Below are 20,642 nucleotides of genomic sequence, written 5' to 3' on the forward strand. Positions count from 1 at the left end.
TACCATATTTATGACACAGATGAATGAAGAGTTTGCAAATCTAGCTTCTGAACTCCTTTACTTTTGCAATTATAAGTTGTATAGGTGAATTAAACAGATATTAATATAAAAATAAGTACTATGCATATTTTGTAAATATCAATTAGTATTTAGATCAATTTAATTTTTCATTTTCCTTTTAGTAAAGACAAAAGAAGCAGAAGTGGAAAAAAGAAAAAAACAAGAAGCAAGAAAATGTGTAAAATTGCTGCTTATTTACTCTGAATAAGCATATTTCAATAAAATTAATGGAGTAAACTCAGGAAGCACAATATACCTCATGCTAAATTGTCCAGTACACAAGAAAAAAACCCCAACATTATAAGATGCAGGGAAATTGCCCAGATACTACCTAAATCATGAGAAAGTTCTGGCTTTCATGTCTTTATTCTTCTTTACAGTTGTGTACATAACTTGTAAATATAATCATGCCATTTGCATGTGCAAACTAGATATTGTGTGCCTAACTGTCAAATGTGACAATGGCTATTTTGACATTCTTATTGGTTAAAATGCTTAATTCGCAAACCAATTTGTAAGTAGAATTTCTTTAAAGCTATAAAAGTTTCTAATGTTTAGAAGCTAGGAATTTTGATCTAGATTTCTGTCTCTTGGCTTTTTTTTAAGGCTTCGGTTAGTCTTCAGTTATGACAAATCACAGCTGCACATCTCATCAAAACACGAGCAAGCATTTATTCATTGCCATGTTACACTGAGGCCAAATGCAAAAATAATTAAAAGCTCTGCAAGAAATATCCGTACAGTTTGATTCACTGATTTTTGTGTAGTACATTGTCCTAAAACTTAGAAAAAAATGGTGCAATGTAAATGCAAATAACATACATTGTGTGTCTGAACAACTCTATCTAGCATACCTAATTCTTATGTTTTCAGTCTAGAAGAACACTCTATCAGTTTACAATGGCTTTCATATTCAGACACAAAAAATACCAAAAATAAGACAAAGGAATTATTAATTGTAGGTTAATGTGCATGAAATGTATGAAATACAATGCATGAAATAAATAAATTTTGTTCTATATTAAAACCAGAAAGCCATTCTGAACTGGAATTTGCTATTCCTCTTGAGAAGCAACATTGTTCCACCTTCTCTTTTTCACCCTTGTGTACACCACAGCATAGGTGATATCTAGTGATCTTGTCAGGAGGGCCACATCCCACTAACCCCAACTGGCATATTTTGATCCATTCCCAGACAGGACAAATGAAAACAATCCTAAAAATTCAAAACTACAATAGCTTATAAGGAAAGCCAAACAAATCCACACCATAGATTCTATGAAGAAGGCCAAAATAGTTGAAAAGACACTTAAGGAACAAAAGTTTGTTCTTAGCAAACGCAGTGTTAAAGACTCCAATACTTTGTGCACATGAAGCTCCAAATGCAAAAACTTGTGCCTGAACCTATCAGGTAGTAACTTCTGTAGACAGGTTGTGTTGTCAGCCAGATTTAAGCAGTCAAATCTCATCATTTCACATTTGAATTAAAAATAAGCACACATTTAGTTCTGACCTAAATCCAATCCCTGTAACTGAGTGTCTAAGAAAAGCAAAACTGTACATAGATGAGAATTTTCCTTAACACAACTGTCATGAAATGAAGTAAAAAAAACCCCAAAACATAAACACACATAAAATGGAAAAGAAGTCTGCTGACTTCTGAAAACTTCCTCACCAGAGTAAGGCATATAATGGTTTTATAAACCTTAGTTTAATTGGTATAAATGGACACTTGGAGCACAGCCAGTAGCATCCCCCATTACGTTTTCTTCTTCTCTCTCTTAATTACTCACTGAAGAAATGTAAACAAACTACACAGAATAAAAAATATTTCTAGATCACACACAAACTTCAGTCTATGGCTATTTGATCCCAGATCATATGTACAAGCTTCAAAGAAATTATTTCTTTCTGGAAAAATCAGATTAAATTCAATGCATGATTAACATTTATTTCATATTTCATATCCTAAAAATGAGGATGACTAAACCAGTTTGTTATAACTCATAAAAGATGCTTATGAAACCTTTCTGAGTAAGCAAAATGGAAATAAAAATGCAAGAATTTGCCCTCAGTAACTGTGGGATGCTACTACGGAGCTCTAACTACCACTGTACTGTAGATGTCAATTATGCATTATGAAATATCTCTCTCTGTCTAAATAAGCTATACCTGAAAACATATTCTCCTTTATGAATTTCCCTATGCACACCTGTAGCAATAGAAAGCAATAATCTCTATAAACACATTGCTTAATTAAATATTTACCATTGAAATCAAATACTCTGCCAGTTCATAATGATCAAACAATGCTGTCCTGTGGGGAAAAATGCAAAAATACAGTAACATTAGAAAGGACAATGTATTTTCAATGCAAAGGGTAGTATTTTTCTCCATTTGCAGCATTTTCTAATATTTTCAAAGAAATACATTTTAAAATAAAGAGACAGAGAGAGATCTTTATTACATAATTAATTTTAATTTTTTTTTCCATTTTTGTCATGGAGTTTCCTTTTTAAAATAAGTTCAGTTCTATTTATACATTGAAAACTCACTGTGGGAAACAAGACTTCACTGATAGGTCAACAGGCATTTTACCACTAATTTTTAACAAACTAGTCACTTCATTTTTCAGATCCTTCTCTGTACCACAGAAAGTCAGTACAGAATTCCATAAACTTTGCTTCAGTTTGTTCCATGCAGACCTAGAGCCTCAAATCCGTTTCATTGATCCAATCTTGAAAAAATAACTTGCTATATTTTTTGTGTAATAATACTAGAATGGGGTTAAATTGGCAATGACTTAGCTAAACTACTATCCTGTCTGTGGTAGGCAAGTCTACTCAAAAAATATATATAGATATAAATCATGATGACATTTATTAATTTACTACAGATACTTTAAAGCTATCTAAACATATGACAAATTATCAGGTTTTACTCTACAACAAGACATTGAATAATATATTATAGGAAGAAAATGATCAAACCGGGAATTATAGCACCGTGAATACACACATACTAAATGTTTTCATAAGTCAGACCTCTGTCAAATATTTTGACTCAATGAGAAACACAGAAGAACAGTTCCAAGGCTGTACTGTATCTCAAAGATTATAGTTCCCACAGCATTACAAGAGGTAATAACACAGGGTCTACTGTAGTTAGAACTGATTATTCAAAAGACACATATTAAAAACCATGTAATGTTTCCAAATAAGCAGAGGAGACTCCATTATCTATACAATACCCCTTCAGTCAGGCACAAATACTGAATGCTTCACACACACTCAAAATAAATTCCGAGGTGCCTGAAGAGAGCGCAAACTAATTTCACAACAAAAACCATGACAGAAATATGACAGTAGCAATGTGAAAGGATAAAGTCATACCTATGCTGCAATAATTCTTCACTTCTCAACAATTTAAATTTCTTACACAGTTTATTTATATTCTGAGACTTGAGTGACTTTCTACCTTTCTCATGATTCTTGACAATAATATTTTTCCCATTTCTCAGGCAAAGGGAGCAAGAGTGTCATTCTTTCTAGTCCAAAGCTTTTTCCAAGGGCAATAATGAGAGCCAGTTATCTATTTAGTATGTTTTGCCTTAAAAATTTTCTTTGGCGTTCTGTCATCACTTTGTCTTCAGTAATGTTATATTGCAGTAGCATTTCCAAGTGTACGCAAACCTTATCTTAAGTTTGTACAACACATTCTCCTTTTAAATTTCTTCAATTATCTTTGAATCAGTCCACTTCACACCATGTCCAAAGAGCAATCATTTCTACTGCTTCTGATTCTCTACTAGTTATTCCATAGTGTGAAATTTCTTGTAAAATAACACTGAAAAATTATTACACTTTACTTAAATGCAATGAGACATATCTTTCTTGCAAAAATGTATAGATGGAGAAATATACTATCCTCCACAGAGAGGGCAACCAGCATATTTAACTGCCTCTGCTACAGAAGACTGAGGAAAATTCCTCCACAGTCTAGTGCTCTGGTTTCAAATGGGCTGTGAAAGGCCGAACGACTAAATTTAGAGGATTATAACACACACAAGTGCCATTTGCAACTTTACAGTCATAGGGAAGTGTACCGACATCTACTTGGTACCTTATCAGAAAAAAGATATTTTAATGTTAATTTTATTTTTCATTCATTTCCTGGAGAACATAACCCCATTAGATGAGGGTATTTGTTCCACAATGTCATAAGCTGTTAATAATTCCATAAACTGGTTCACCTAAGTGTTCTTTACTGGAGTAAATTTTCAATATAATCTTTTATTGGCCATTCTTTAACATGGTTCCGAGGTAGCTGGAACTGTTTTAATTTTGATACCAGTATCAAAATCTTTAACATTCTGACCAACCTACTGATTCTTTCATATTGTACTAAAACTACCTCCCATCCGCCAGAGAAGTTCCAACCCATGTGAAAGGATGTTCCAAAGGGTATTCCATGAAGTATAATTGGATGATGAGAATTACTAGGAATATCATGGGTCACAACTTATAGCGAAGTCTGGCAGAGCAGCCTCTTACCTGTGAAGCAATGTTTCTTTATTTCCATCTACAGCATCAATAATTGATTCCTCACCAGCATAGGATGACATCATTAGCTTTACAATCTCAGTTGCTCCTTGAGTGGCAGCAAAATGAAGTGCCGTGCATTTTTCATTCTGTCATTGGGAAAATAAAACAACATTTAAATATTTAAACCCCAACAACCTAACCTCCAACCTACTAGGCTCACTAGTGATCTAGCCTAGGATTCATAATTTCTAAAAGCCTACATTTCTATACAAGTAATAAGACTTTAGTCTTCACCTAAAGTAGCAGAACTCTAAAGACAGTTTTGAAGGCGCTTGTTATTATTATTTATTCAGTCATATTGTTCTATGCCAAGCCCCTAAGATATGATATAATAACAGTCTTAACTTTTTTTTTCTAGTTGAATTAATAAAGAGACATACGGAGCATCCTTTAATGCAACTGACAATGCAAAGAAAGACTACAGAAAGTCATAGGTAATCCAGAACAAATTAATAAGGAAAGAAATATGCCTATATAATACAGAAAACGCATTCCAAAATGCTTTTGTCTTCCTTAAATGGAATCTTCCATAGATGTTGTTCCTAAATGCCAATTTCCACAGGCTAAAAATAACTTGGTGTAGTACATTATTAAATTATTACATGATAGACGGTCATAAAATTATTAAGCAATAAATAAATGATTGGAACAAGATTTTCCAAAACAGGACTTTACTTAGCTAGATGGGACAAACTACATTTGATACATGCCTGAGAGTTTTGATTTTGTCTTTTTCAAAACAGGAACATTTCAGAGAATGCACTGAAATGGGCTTTTCCACATCATAAACATTCTCAAAACAGCCTTGTCCATCACAAAATCAGCAGCATAAAATATGTCATTCAGAAGTTGTATGTTCAAAGAACCAAACCAATAGAAGAAGGCTAAACCATGTTTATCTTTGCTCTCACGAGTGGATTTCAGCCTTGCAAACAACCTGATTAATGACAGATATTTTGAGAAACATATACTCATCAAAGCACAGGCCCTTAAACGAACAGTATCATGGTAGCAGCAGTAGCATCACAAACATGTGCTTGTTTACAAAGAAGATACTGTAAAGGCTAGGGCAAGGCTAAGGATAAGCAAGAATTATGAGAAACAGTCAGATGGAACATCCTATTTCTGGAAAGGGATTGTAGCAGTTGCAACAGTAAAGAGCTTGTGAAGAAGGCTGCAGCGCAATGATACTATTCCAGAGTGCTCTCCTAGACTCTGTTTATGACTCAAGGAATTCCTGAGCCAGAGGTAGTGTTTTTTTACTGAGTAGCCAACGACAGATTTTTCTTCTGTGGATCTGCCCAAATGCATTTTAAATCCACGCAAACTTTTCATAGTCGCAATATCCTACATAACTTGTGTAAAGAAACCTGCAATTTTGCCTAATTTGAACTAAAGACTTGTTCTCATTTGTTGCTCCCTCGATCTTGCAGTGGAAGAGATAGTGGGCAAGGATTACCTGCTCATCTATTTTTCCATACCACTCATAGACTTAGAGATATCTAGGTTTTATCAAAATTATATTTTGCTACATTCCAACTGTTACCTGTTTTAGATCAATTTGGGCTCCAAATTCAATGCACATTTTAATCATTTCAAGGTCCCCACTTTGAACTGCCAAATGAAGTGGACTGCATTTTCCATTATTGGTAAAATTGATGTGGGTTTTAGCAGAGTGACCCAATTCTTCACCTAAGGGATGAAAATAAATGGAAATCTTTTAAGCAAGAATGACACAAAAGCATACCAAGTCTTTTAAAGCAAGTATATTAACTGTGGAATAACATTCTCCCCTCTCAAAAGATAAATCTTTCACACCATTAAGTAAGGGACAAACACACATTTAGGAAAACAGTTAAGCTCCTGCTGCAACCCCACAAAAGTTACTAGGATGAATTATCCATAGGAATAATTGCACTAACTTCTTGTAACTTCAATTACAGACATATGTGTTTATTAGCACAGTCTTTGAGAAGTAAAGCTTTAAATTGGTAACGCTACTATAAATAACAAATTTTATGACTGCTTGGGAACAATGTGTTTACCTTTTTTTAAAAGAATTTCCATACAAGTTTTTGCACCTGAAAATGCAGCTGCGTGGATAGGCATACATCCCGTTTTGTTTGGTTTACATATTTTTCCTCCATTTTCAATCTGAAAAAATAATGCCTGAATATAGCTTAATGACATACAGAAAACTCTGACTAATGAACATCCTGTCACACAAGTAATCTCATGTATAGCTGTCTCCTCTTTTTTTGTATATGCATTCTGAAGTTTATATAAAAAATCCTTAACAGCATGCTTTATCAGCCCTGAACTGGTTAGGCAGCTGAACTAAACAATCATTGTACAACTCTTCCAACACAATTAGTCTATTCAATTCTACTCTCTCTTTCTTTTTTTTTGCTTTCACAAAGCAGAAAGGAAAGACTTATTCACGTGACCAGCAGGTCCAGGGAGGTTATCCTCCCTCTGTACTCGGCACAGGTGAGACCGCTCCTCGAATCCTGTGTTCAGTTCTGGGCCCCTCACCACAAGAAGGATGTTGAGGCTCTGGAGAGAGTCCAGAGAAGAGCAATGAAGCTGGTGAAGGGGCTGGAGAACAGGCCTTATGAGGAGCGGCTGAGAGAGCTGGGGTTGTTTAGCCTGGAGAAGAGGAGGCTGAGGGGAGACCTCATTGCTCTCTACAACTACCTGAAAGGAGGTTGTAGAGAGGAGGGTGCTGGCCTCTTCTCCCAAGTGACAGGGGACAGGACAAGAGGGAATGGCCTCAAGCTCCGCCAGGGGAGGTTTAGGCTAGACATTAGGAAAAAATTCTTTACAGAAAGGGTCATTGGGCACTGGAACAGGCTGCCCAGGGAGGTGGTTGAGTCACCTTCCCTGGAGGTGTTTAAGGCACGGGTGGATGAGGTGCTGAGGGATATGGTTTAGTGTTTGATGGGAACGGTTGGACTCGATGATCCAGTGGGTCTCTTCCAACCTGGTTATTCTGTGATTCTGTGATTCTGTGATAAAAGTCCCATAAACAAGTAAAGGAACTCAGATACACTTGACATTTCTCCTCCAATTCTCTAAACCATAAAATACCACATTTCATATTTTGTAAAACATATTTTTTAAGCATCAGGGATCCCAGGACACATCTAGCAATTTCTCGTGCTCTTTTCAAAAAGCTCCTAAGTATTTCATTAGCAGTTTTCTTCATCCTTCAGATGCATATAAGTGAAAATTGTAGAATGACATACAGGAAGATAAAATACTTTGTATTTAAGACAATCTGTTCTTTTTGAGGTTTAAATTACACTTTTTTTTTCCCTAAGGAGTGTTCCCTTTATTTCACAGATAGTGAGCCATAAGGGTGTCCACTGAACATTTATTTGCAGTATAACCATCTCATAAAATAAAAAGGAGCACACACATGCATGGACCTAAGCAAAGTAGTTAAGAGTATCAGATCCATGATTAACCTTCCTCAATTGAACAAAGGCAGAACACAGGAAATGAGCAACACTGCATCAAGGTAAGCAGAATCACATGAAAAGGTGATGGGGAATTATACCTACCAGGAGTGTCAGTGCTTCAGGATTATCCTTGTAGCATGCTACAATTATAGGTGTGTTCCCTGCTTCTCCTTCCAAATTAACATCCGTACTGCTATGCTGGACTAAAATCTAAATGTTTAAGAAAATATTCAGTCATTCATAAGCCAACCAGACCCATAAAGCCCCATTCTATATACTTTTGTTGTTTACCTACAGCATGCCTACATTTGCATTTTAGCAAATGCACATTTGCCAAAAGAACATTTTTAAAGCAATAAAAATAACATCTTTACATGAAATTCCTTCTGCTTGGAAAATTTAAAAGAATTCTCTAGTAAACATTGTAACTACTATAACAGAATAACTATCAGTATTTAGATCAGTCAGTGAGTCCCTTTTTACTTGACGTGCTGAGAAACAAACATTTCTATAAGCTTCGTAAGTTATACATCCTGCTCATTAAACAAAGCACATGGGGAGCTACAACCAGGATACTGCATATATAAGTAAGGTTGTGGTGTTGTGCCTGCAGCTGCTGCTGAGCTACTTATCAAAGTTGTAAATATACGTGGACTTTAGACTTACCTTAACAATTTCATTATGTAGGGACTGCACAGCCATATGCAAAGGTGCCATCATATTGGAGTTCAGAATGTTTGGATTGGCTCCTCTGCTGAGAAGCAAACTAACACTTTCAATCTGATTTTTCTTTGTGGCCCAGTGCAGTGGAGTATTTCCAGAAGAATCCATCACATTTAATACTAGGTGAAAGGAGAGAAGACAAAAAAACCAAACCAACAACAGAATCAAAAAAAAGCAATATCATCACGTGTTCTTATCACACTGAAAAAAAAAGAAAGTGTCTTCAGTGGATGTTTAGGTCTGTGCTGTTACCTTTCTTTAAAAAGACAAAGAGAATGATTGCATGTCAAACAGTGTATTGTGATAAATTGATTAAGCATTGAGCTGAATACACGTTTTATTAAAAATATTCATACACTAAAATAGCAGAGAGGAAGCTTGTTAAGGTTAGCAAATGGCAATAAAGTTTTTTTTAATTAGAACTTTTGAAATTGCAATAGTGGAGAAATGGGAGGGGTGAAAAATTTGATTATTTCTTTCCCATTATTATCTTTTTTCTCCCTCAATAGTTACTTGATTTCCCTCTTTCCTTGACTTTTCTCTTTCCTACCTTTTTTGACTTTGTAGATATTGCTTTGGAAGCTGCACAGAACAAGTGAGTGCGAATAACTAAAATAGTGATAATAGATAAGCGTTTGCAAGTTATAAGATTAAAGATCACATCCATTCTGATTAACTTAAGAACGCAGAGGTAAATCAATTCACACCAGTTATAAAACTGGTCCGTTCTACACATGTATCTTAAGTATCAAAATGAGAACTAAACTTCGACAAATATTCTCAAAAATTAAGCCAAAAACTATATATTGAAAAGAAAAAGTATTTTTCAGACTAAAATTAGATTGGCCATCATTAGGTGAAAAAATCTTTTTAGGACCACTGGATGTTTGTTCAGTAGCCCACAGTCTGTCAGTGGTATTGTACATACTTTCATAATGCTTACTAATAACTATTAAACATCTCTCACACAAAGTATTTTTCAGTCATTCAAAGCCCCATGTTTTCATCCTTATCCCTTCTTCCCTAAATTTCTTCAGATGGCCTGTCTCATCAAATGTTTCTTCTTCCTCACTATTAAGTAAACAAGTTGTAATGACAACTTGAATAGCAAGTATGAGAAACCAGAGTCCTCCTTTTTTACATTTCCAGTATTTTAAGTGTAACAAAAGACAAATAACATGCTTAAGGATGATAAAAAGTCAGGCCTACTGTACTTAACTGCAGTTTTGTTTTTCACATCTGAAGACTGTAAATCTGATTTCCCAACAAACAATATATATTAAATCACTGCCTTAAAGAGAAAACAGTCTTAGTATAACAAGGCCAGCACAAACTACACGTGAGACACGGCAAACTGTGGCAGACAGTTTGAACTACATTCAAATCTATGTAAGTACATAGCTACCTACCGGTTCTGCTTCGGGTGAGTAAGAAACACTTTGGTTTTCAAACTTTTTTATTCCGTTAAATAAAATAATTCCTAAAATGTATATTACCTTCACAGGAAGAATCATCTATGATCAACTGCATTAACTCTATTTGACCTCCTTCTGCAGCATGATGCAGTGGGGTGGCATTTAATTCATCCACTTTGGTAAGCCCAGAACGATTCTTCTTAATGAAGCTCCGTAGTCTACAGGCACTTCCATCTGAAATCACCTATTTTGGACACAAACATTGCATTTTCCTAATAGGCAAGATGTTAGCAACGCTATAAAACATCACTGTGGGTATCTACCACCCAATAATTCTGTCCCAACTAGTTTAGTTTCATACAGAAGTACAGAAATCCTGATCAGATTGAGTCAACACTGAAACCCACGTTGATTTTATTGATTGCAAAATGAGATCCAGATGAGAAGCAGTGCAAAATCAATAAAACCGGAAATTATCTTGAATATATAATTTTGTCTTCTGTAGAGAGCTCAGGATCCAACTTCCACCACAGAAAATTTCAAACAAGCAAATTCATCACTTACTGTTTTATACTCTCTCTCCAGCTGTGGCCACATCAAATGAATGCAACAAAGAGGAAAAATTAATAATCTCGATATACTCATTTTCTAGAGCTTTCTGCAGAGACTTATATTGTGTCCCGAGGTTTCAAGTTCATTCACTGGGCTTCTGCGATGTACTTTAAGTCAGAGTAATGAATAAATTCTTTAATTTCTCCAGGATCCTAACATCCTGTGGGTTAGGACCTCAGTCCGAAACAACTCAGCATCTTCACAGTATAATAAAACAAAACCCCATCCGACAGCTCAGCTGTCTGACACCTTGATACCTGCCTGCTTTGCAACCAAATCCCACTGTGGAAACCCTGTTGATTCTTACTTCATAATGATCTCTACATATATTTGTTAAAGTATTTCAAAACCCATACCAGTGTATAAATGAAAGCAAAAGAAAAAAAAGATTGCAGTAGAATGGGTAGGTTTTTAAAAACAAATTATTAAAAAATTGAAAGGGAATAAAAAGGAAAAACAAAGCAAGAAAATTGAGAGGGGAAAAAAAAAGAGAAAAATGCTTATTAAAGCTATTGCAAACCTTCCCAAAAATGTGTAAGCAAGCAAAAGGTAGAAAAAGGAAATCCCTTAAAACCACCATTCCCTCCTCAGTGGCAAAAGAAAACAAAAAAACTTTACTCTGCAGGAACCCTGAGCTGCAAAGACTCAGCAAATTCTGCTGTCATTAAGGAAGTATACATTACAGGGCAGCTCATTCATACACATAAGCACGCGTTTAACTTCCTTCCACTTAATAGTCCCATTGACCTCAGTGAAGTTATTTACGTGAATAACGTCACGTATGTGTTTAAAGATTTAGAAGACTAGGGCCAAATACAGGGATAGCATCTGCTTCAAATGAGCAATTAGAAAAAGCTAATAGAAAAGAAGTGATATTATTGTGGAAAGAGTATCTAAGAGGACTCAACTGTCATAAAAATAAGAGGTCAATCACATTCACAAGTATCTATACATTTTATACACATCAAAAATCTGTTCAAGAAAACCTTCTTATAGAACTCAGTACTCTATTGATTTAGACCACTTTTCACCACTCTTTACATTGGAATTCTTTGTCAATGTAAGACAAAATGTGACTGAATTGTGGCATCAAGAAAAATACAATTTTTCAGTTGATGCCACATTGTTTCATTAACAAAATAGGGAAGAAATAAATCAGTTAGTTGTTCTCAGTACTTCAGTTGGTTCAAAACAGCAGAACAAAATATTTTAAACCACAGTAGCTCCTTGGCACTTCACCCAAACAGCTCTGTAGTGACAGATCACTCACCAGAGTGACAAGCTGTGTTATGCTGAAGGAGATATGTGTTATGCTCAGGACTACTGGTAGCACACAGAAAACAGGCTGGAAATCACCTCAATAGGACTTTAAACTCATCCACATATTTTGTTAAATTTGTTTAGCCTGCTTAAAAATCTCCAAAGATACCCCAGTCACTCAACCCAAAACCAAACTCTTCCTTTGCTGAATTATTCTTACCCTCCAAAAAGGCTTCCCTAACGCTTGGTCTAGGTCTCCCTAGCTTCAATATAAATATATCACTCTTGTCTTACTCTCTATGGAAAAAAGAAGATGTTATATCATTCCTGGCAGCAATTTCTCACTTGTAGGTTGTGCTGTTGGTTCCCTTTCCCTTCTTAACAATTCCGGTGCTTCTAAACTTCCAGCCATTTTTGCTAGACAGTGTACTCATTCCCATCACAACCTCTGGGCCTCCCTCTAAGAGGACCTTCTGGGAAGCTGTGTGTTCTGTGCCTTCATGTCCAACGGCTGCTCCCAGCCTGCCTCCCACCCCTCACAGCTCTTCTCTCAAGGCTCCATAGACTGAGTGAGGGGAAGGGACCTCTGAGAGGAAAGCATCTCAGGGATGTGACCAATGCCAAGCCTGCACAGCTGCCTCCAGAGCCCCATCTCACTCACCCGCACCCACCTCGCCCTCCACCTTCAGCCCTCATTGTCACAACGCCCTCTCCCACCTTCAACTCTCTTTGTCCCGATGCCCTCACCCCACTCACCCTCCACCTTCACCCCACCTTGTCCTGATGCCCTTGCCCGCCTCGGCCTCCACTTTTGCCCCTCATTGTCCCAACGCCCTTGCCCACCTTCACCCCTCATTGTCCCACACCCTCACCCACCTCGCTCTCCACCTCGTCCCGCACCCTCGCCCCCTCACCCTCCACCTTCACCCCTCATTGTCCCAACGCCTTTGCCCTCCTTCACCTCTCCTTGTCCCAATACCCTCACCCACCTCACCCTCCACCTTCACCCCTCCTTTTCCTGTACCCTCACCCACCTCACCCTCCACTTTCATCCCTCATTGTCCTGCACCCTCAACCCATCTCACCCTCCACCTTCACCCCTCCTTGTCCCGATGCCCTCGCCCGCCTTCACCCCACCTCGTCCCGCGCCCTTATCCCCCTCGCCCTCCACGCTCCGCCTCACTCCTCCTCGTCCCGACTCACACGAGCCCCAGCCTTTCCCCAGGGTACCCCAGGCTGCCCCCCACCCCCCGGGGCCCCCCGCCTCCCCCACACCCACCTTGAACACATCCTGCGAGGCGACGGAGGCGGCGTCCGCCTCGCAAACGACGCCCTGGTAGGAGCTGGAGGCGGCCGCCTTCTCCCGCGACTGGCAGAACCGCAGCAGAGAGCGCTTCATGTCGCCCGCCCGGCCGGCCCCGAGCGGCGCCCGCACCGCCGGCTCCTCGGACCTGCGAGGGACAGAGCGAGTGACGGCGGGGACGGGCCGGGGGCGGGGAAAGCCGCTCCCCGGCGGGGCGGGCAGGTCCCCGGGGCGCGACGCCTCGGTCCCCGCGGGGCCCAGCGCTCCTCGCAGCGCCAGGGCCGGAGAGGGGCGAGGGCAGCCCTCTCGGCTTTGGGGTGCGGGTTTTTTTCGTTCCATGACACAAAAAGTAATTTACTATTGCAAAAAGTGGAATGTTTTTGATGTAAGCTAAAGTAAAGTTTCATCTAAGCAACTAATTTTCTGAGAGTTAGGCAGAACGTCCCTCTGATAGCGTGTTTTCTTTCAAACAGTGTTTTTCCAGGCGCTGTTCATTCCCTCAAGATGATAACATCTGGTATGAAGTATAATCTGTGCTGAATAGATGTCTCTTCTTCTATAATCACCTGTTTTCAGCCTTTTCCTATCTCAAATGCCAGGTCAGGCAGAGAGCTGAAGCCAGCTCCAAATTAGCAAGAGTTCCAACTGTTGTGAATCAGAATCATAGAATCATAGAATCGTTTGGGTTCTAAGGGACTTAAAGTCCTGTGCAAGTTTACAGCTTTCCATGTGTTCACAACATCACTATGTCCTGGACAGCACATTACAATCATAGAATGATGGAATCATAGAACAGTTTGGCTTGGAAGGGACCTTAAAGATCATCCAGTTCAAACCCCCCTACCATAGGCAGGCACACCTCTCACTAGATCAGGCTTCCCAAGGCCCCATCCAACTTGTCTTTGAACAGCCCCAGGGATGGGGCAGCCACAGCTTCCCTGTATAACCTGTGCCAGAGCCTCAGCACTGTCATCGTGAAAAAATTCCTCCTTATATCTAGTCTAAATCTGCCCCTCTCCAGTTTATACCTATTGCTCCTAGTCGTATCACTACAAACCTATGCAAACAGACCATCACCAGCTTTCTTGTAGGCCCCCTTCAGGTAGTTCATAATAACATTAAAATTAGTCCTTGGAAAATAATAGAATATGCATAAGGTTTCTGGGAAAATTTATACATTTGCCTGTAAGTGGGCAATGCATTCTGTAACCAGCTCTTGTCTTGTTGCACGTGATTGATGGAGATCACCCCTTGTATTGCCCAGGCCCAATAGAGGTTGCTTGCTTTCTAAAACTCCAAAACGAGTCTTAAAGAGTTTATTTGCCAGCATTTGTGGAATGATAGTGACAGCGGTCCCTGGAGATGTGCATGTCGGTACATGAAAGAACTTCAGTGAGAAGACCAATTTGCAAACATTTAAAATCAATAAATGCCATGCAAAACCAGAGTGGCAAAGTCAGACTGCGCAGTGCCCAGGGTCTGAGGTGGAGAGTGACGCTGTCTGATGGCTGTGACGGCAGTTGCGGCTCCAGACTACCCTGGCTGTGCAACTTTGTTAGCTCAGTTTTCTGTTGTTAAGTTCTCAGCATTTACTCTGTAGTCATAAAGGGTTTCTTTTGTAGAATTTGTTTTAGCACCAAATTTAGAGCAGCATAGGAAAGCTATAGAAAGGAACAGCACAAGATGTCACTAGAGTGACTTTAACTGAGCCGGGATGGAGCACTTCCCATAGGAGGACAGGGTTGTTCAGCCTAGAGAAGCGAAGGCTCCAGGGAGACCTTATAGCAGCCTTCCAGTACTTAAAGTGGGCCTACAGGAAAGCTGGGCAGGAGCTTTTTATCATGGAGTGCAGTCCTAGGGCAAGGTGTAAGGGTTTTAATCCGAAAAAGAGGAAATATACATGAGATATGAGGAAGAAATTTTTTACTGAGACGGTGCTGAGGCACTGGAACCGGTTGCCCAGAGAAGTAGCGGATGCCCTATCCCTGGAAGTGTTCAAGGCCAGGCTGGAACTAGGTGGTATTTAAGGTCTCTTCCAGCCTGAACCATTCTATGATTCTGTGATTCTTGCTGAGTCTTTAGTGGAAACATGTAACTAGGAGAACTAACAGTTAACTCACTGTGATAAGACCAGCCCTACCAAAGGTCATGTAGCGGTAGGGGTGGATGCTTATGCAAAGGAATAGGAGGCATACAGGTGACTTTTTGCTTGTGTGTTCATGGTTTATGACAATCGGCAGCTTAGGACTGCCAGATGCCACATCCAATCCAGCCTGTTTAATAGCCACCGACTGGCAATTCTCCATGACTTCATTCATACCCTTTTTGAATCCCTTTTATACTGTCTGTGTCACAACATCTTGTGGCACTAAGTGCCATAATCTCATTATGTGTTTGTGAAAACTGCTTTCTTTTACCACTAGCTTTGCTCAGTGCTCCCTGGTGGTTTTATTTTGATAAAGAGGGCATTCTTCCCTGATTTTTTAATCATTGTTGGTGCTCATAATTTCACAAAATTCTTCCAGGTCTTTGCTTGTTGATGGGCCTTGGCTTATATGGTGTTCCTTCTTAGGGATGCCATTTCATATCTCTGAATATCCACATCCTACTACTCTGCATGTTTTCCACGTTCCTTTTGAAATGGGGTAGCAAAACCTGCATGCTGAATTCAAGGTATATTGAGCAATAGTACTAATTGCTTGCCCATTTTTTTTTCTTTAGTCCTATCCTAAATGCTGAAAAAAGTATTTGCTTTTTTTTGAATGCCACGGAGCTGTTTCCTGAGAATTTTTACTGCTCTGACACAATCCCTTTTCTGAGAGATGATAGTATAAATAAATAGCACTTAGATGCTGTAGTCACTCATATGAGGGTAGTTAGGGTTATGTTTCTTCTGTGTATGCACCTAGCATTTATGAACATTTATCTATATTTCATTACTTTGTCACCAAATCTTGTGAGCATTTCCCACAACCATCTGCATTCAAAAGCACATTCCAGATCACCAGAATGTCTTTGCGCCATTGGTCTAAACACTGACTTTAAGGGGTCCTAGGGAAGCTCCCTGCCTTGCAAAGATGTATTCCTATTCCATATGTTTTAACACTTAATCAGATTAATGGAATCCTTCCTACCTGTCCTGTGACAGTTTAGTTTTGTTAAAAGACTACGACAAGGGACCATGTTGAAGAGCTTTCCCAAACCCGGTTATCACTGGCAGTCTTTGTACCTTTATGCTTGCTGATTCCTTCAGTTTCACTAGTGTGTGCAACACTAGACTTCTCTCTATGAATGCTGTGGTGATTTTAATCCTAGAGCCTGTAACTCCTGTAACTTGAGCAACGAAGCTGGTGAAGGGGCTGGAGAACAGGTCTTACGAGGAGCGGCTGAGAGAGCTGGGGTTGTTTAGCCTGGAGAAGAGGAGGCTGAGGGGCGACCTCATTGCTCTCTACAACTACCTGAAAGGAGGTTGTAGAGAGGAGGGAGCTGGCCTCTTCTCCCAAGTGACAGGGGACAGGACGAGAGGAAATGGCCTCAAGCTCTGCCAGGGGAGATTTAGGCTGGACATTAGGAAAGAATTCTTCACAGAAAGGGTCATTGGGCACTGGAACAGGCTGCCCAGGGAGGTGGTTGAGTCACCTTCCCTGGAGGTGTTTAAGGCACGGGTGGACGAGGTGCTAAGGGGCATGGTTTAGTGTTTGATAGGAATGGTTGGACTCGATGATCTGGTGGGTCTCTTCCAACCTGGTTATTCTATGATTCTATGATTCCAGAATCATTTATAGTAAGTAGTTTAAGTTACACAACCTTAACTAAATAGTCTTGATCCAATAATTTTGATCCCATTATTTATCAGACAACATTAAAAAGTGGAACAAAACCAGTTTCTCCAGCCCACATTATGCTGCAGCCATAGGTATTGCATTTGTTCAGCAGCAGTACATTAAGGTACATTTTCATTGTTAAGTCACTATTAATTGTAATCAAAAGAAGCAGGGACACTTAGACTACAGCAAGAAAGCTATACTCCTGTGGACATCCTAATTATGTGACTTGAAATTAAGTCACTGGAGGAGCTGTCTGCATTTCTAAACCCTCTCCCTGGTACTTTGATTAGGAGTAACTCCCATTGTTAAGATTGTTCACCTTCCAACGGTGAGGTCCCTTTAAATTCCTTGTCTGGCCTTGAATTTTCTGTTGCCTGTGGTCCTCTTTATGAGAAATGAAACTCAACAAAAAACAGTCTATGTATAGTATAAAGAAAATAAATGCTATTTTCTGCAAGAATTGTTACTTGGAAAAAGAGGTATCAGTAAGTGTTGGTAAATCTACATGCCCTTTCTTCTTTAAATCCCCTAAACTGCAGAGTAACGCTGTGCAACAGTAGAAGTCATGATCCTCAAACAACCACAGTTTTACTTATTTTCTTCAATCTTATAATACTACCTGCTTCTTTTAAAATTACTGTTAGTTTTCGGTCTTCTAGTAAATATTCAGGAGAATCATAGAATCATAGAATAACCAGGTTGGAAGAGACCCACCGGATCATTGAGTCCAACCATTCCTATCAAATACTAAACCATTCTCCTTAGCACCTCATCCACCCGTGCCTTAAACACTTCCAGGGAAGGTGACTCAACCACCTCCCTGGGCAGCCTGTTCCAGTGCCCAGTGAACCTTTCTGTGAAGAATTTTTTCCTAATGTCCAGCCTAAACCTCTCCTAGCAGAGCTTGAGGCCATTCCCCCTTGTCCTGTCCCCTGTCACTTGGGAGAAGAGGCCAGCACCCTCCTCTCTACAACCTCCTTTCAGGTAGTTGTAGAGAGCAATGAGGTCTCCCCTCAGCCTCCTCTTCTCCAGGCTAAACAACCCCAGCTCTCTCAGCCGAATGTTCAGAGCATGAAAAGTAATACAAAGGTTTTCCATTCCCAGGAGGGATCAAATGGAATTTAAAGTGGGCTGACCACAGCTTTTATTTCTGCATAATTATTTGACATAAGGAACTAATTCACATAAGTAGTCAGAGAGTAACTTTTCTGACAGTTGTTCTTCCCAAGAGTCAGTTAAAATACATTTATACTATTTTATTTCAAACATGATCTTGCTAATGGTAGAGTAGTGGATCCATTAGTACAAGCAAAAGTCACTAAAGGTAATCATAGAGCAGCTTTTCATTAAAAATATGATTGTTTAATAATTAAGTTGTATATACAGTAAATATGCACCATTACAGTCCGATAACCTTAGCGATACCATATTGAAATTTTGTTAATTTTGCAGGCCTGGGTACCATAAATTCAGGCAAATATCAGTAATGAAAAGGGTGTACTGTATGATTTTTGTTTTGGAAGAGATTTATTCAGCAACAGTGTCATACAAGTTATAATGTGTAAAATGATATTTAGGATATTGTGTTGTCAGCTTAATTCAGTAGCAAATGACTTAATGATGGTACTTCAGATATTGATTGCAGTCATCCAGGAATTAATCCGAGCTATTACCCAAGCAAGCAAGAATGCATTGTCTCCTACAAGTTTTCAGAAACATGCATATACTTGCCATGGAGAAAAATCCTACTGTCTTTTTAAAACAGCAAGGTGATTTAACTCACATTTTACACTTATGTCTAATGGATTGTCATTGAATGCTTTTCTCCTTGAGATTTTACTGTGGTAAAGGAATAGGCCACTACTCTCAGCAGAAGGATTTAAATTATTGATAGGTTTATTACATGCCTCATTTAAAAAAAAAAAAGAAGAAGAAGATGAAAAGAAGATTTATAAAACACTATTTCATTCCGCTACATCACAGAGTCTTTTTTTCCTAATGATAATCAGATACAAATTAAATCTTACAGATTTTGAGTTCTACTCTCAATGCTTTGGACAAGAGAAAATTTAAATAAAGGCCCATAAAGTACTACCTATGCTTTGAATGTATATCTTATTGGTTGGAAGGAACCTAGTATATAGGTATAGATTGATCTCATGGTTAAAATCAATTGTAAAAAGCAAGGGAGATGACAGTCCATGAGAATATTCTTGGTAAGGTACTTCCTAAGGTGTCCAGTACAGCCCAGCAGCTAATTGCAGTGACTTTTGCCTTTAAGTTAACTCTTAAATGAAGAATTTCAAGTATATAATCTGGATCTAGAAAAGGTTTAGGTGTATGGTAGCAAAAGTGAATGCAATCCCTGTCCCTGTGAGAGCTGGGTGCTTCAGAGTGTAGTGTATTCAGGTGAGGGATAACTTAGATACCCATTTCAGACAGTAATGCTCAAGAGAAAGTGGGAGCTAAGCTATCTCTTGCAAACTATCTTTTAAACAAGTGGAGGGACTCTTACATAGTAGGCATTATATGTATCCCTCTAACTAAAGAGATTTAAACATGGTCTGTCTACTTCTTAATAAAACAGATGTGGCCACCAAATGGCAGCTTGCTTTCTGATAGTGATGCTCTCTCCTCCTCCTGTTGAAGATGTGCAGCCAGAGACTCTCTGGGTCAAAGTGCTCCAGTCTAGTTCCTTACCACACTGGAAAACTTGCCTTCTTGTTCCTGCCTTCAGAACTGGTTTTGCGGTTTTACATTCAGCTACCACTGACCAAACCCAGCAACCATCTATGAAACAGGGACCTCAACCCTGGGCTTCCCCTAACTATGGAGTTTAGGAAAAAGCTGAATTATTTGGCTTCAGAAACTTTCTGGTCCATAAAGTCCGACCACACTGAGGTCTGATATATATGCGTTACATTGCTTATTATGAACAAGTTTATTTCAATTCTGTATATTATGAAGATACACCACCAGTTGTACCAACTCTGAAAAACCGGAGAACCTTAGTAATGAAATACATAGAATCATAGAATGGTTTGGGTTGGAAAGGTCCTTTAAGGGTCATTTAGTCCAGCTCCTTTGCAGAGAGCAGGGACATCTTCAAGTAGATCAGGTTGAAGATACAGGTGCCTTAGGATACTCGTATATGAAAGTGTTAGGCAAGGGTTTCTTTTAGGTAAGACACTCCTAGATTTCAGAAGCCTAAATCCTAGCTGCAATCTAAGCTAGGCACTTTCTTGCTGAACAATAATAGATTTAGAAGGTATTATTGCTTAGTGCTACTTGGTCTTTCTTTATCAGCTGTGTATTTTACACTGCCATCGCTGTCCTAACATGCATCCACAGATTTCTCCTACTCAGCATATATG

The 20,642-nt window shown here is 39.0% G+C and overlaps 1 protein-coding gene across 1 annotated transcript in view; it reads right to left on the bottom strand.

Annotated features, from left to right (window-relative positions):
• Positions 1-20,642, bottom strand: part of TRPA1 (transient receptor potential cation channel subfamily A member 1) — a 66,715-nt gene that overhangs the window by 23,439 nt on the left and 22,634 nt on the right. Inside the window, exons 3-10 of the mRNA XM_069854255.1 lie at positions 13,418-13,589; positions 10,348-10,510; positions 8,795-8,970; positions 8,231-8,338; positions 6,710-6,818; positions 6,211-6,356; positions 4,614-4,750; positions 2,329-2,377 (exon numbers count right to left, since the gene is read on the bottom strand). Of these exons, the coding sequence (XP_069710356.1) occupies positions 2,329-2,377; positions 4,614-4,750; positions 6,211-6,356; positions 6,710-6,818; positions 8,231-8,338; positions 8,795-8,970; positions 10,348-10,510; positions 13,418-13,537 (1,008 nt within the window). The 5' untranslated portion in view covers positions 13,538-13,589. The remainder of the gene's footprint in view (positions 1-2,328; positions 2,378-4,613; positions 4,751-6,210; positions 6,357-6,709; positions 6,819-8,230; positions 8,339-8,794; positions 8,971-10,347; positions 10,511-13,417; positions 13,590-20,642) is intronic.

This window comes from Phaenicophaeus curvirostris, chromosome 3, assembly GCF_032191515.1.
Source record: "Phaenicophaeus curvirostris isolate KB17595 chromosome 3, BPBGC_Pcur_1.0, whole genome shotgun sequence".
NCBI lineage: Eukaryota > Metazoa > Chordata > Aves > Cuculiformes > Cuculidae > Phaenicophaeus > Phaenicophaeus curvirostris.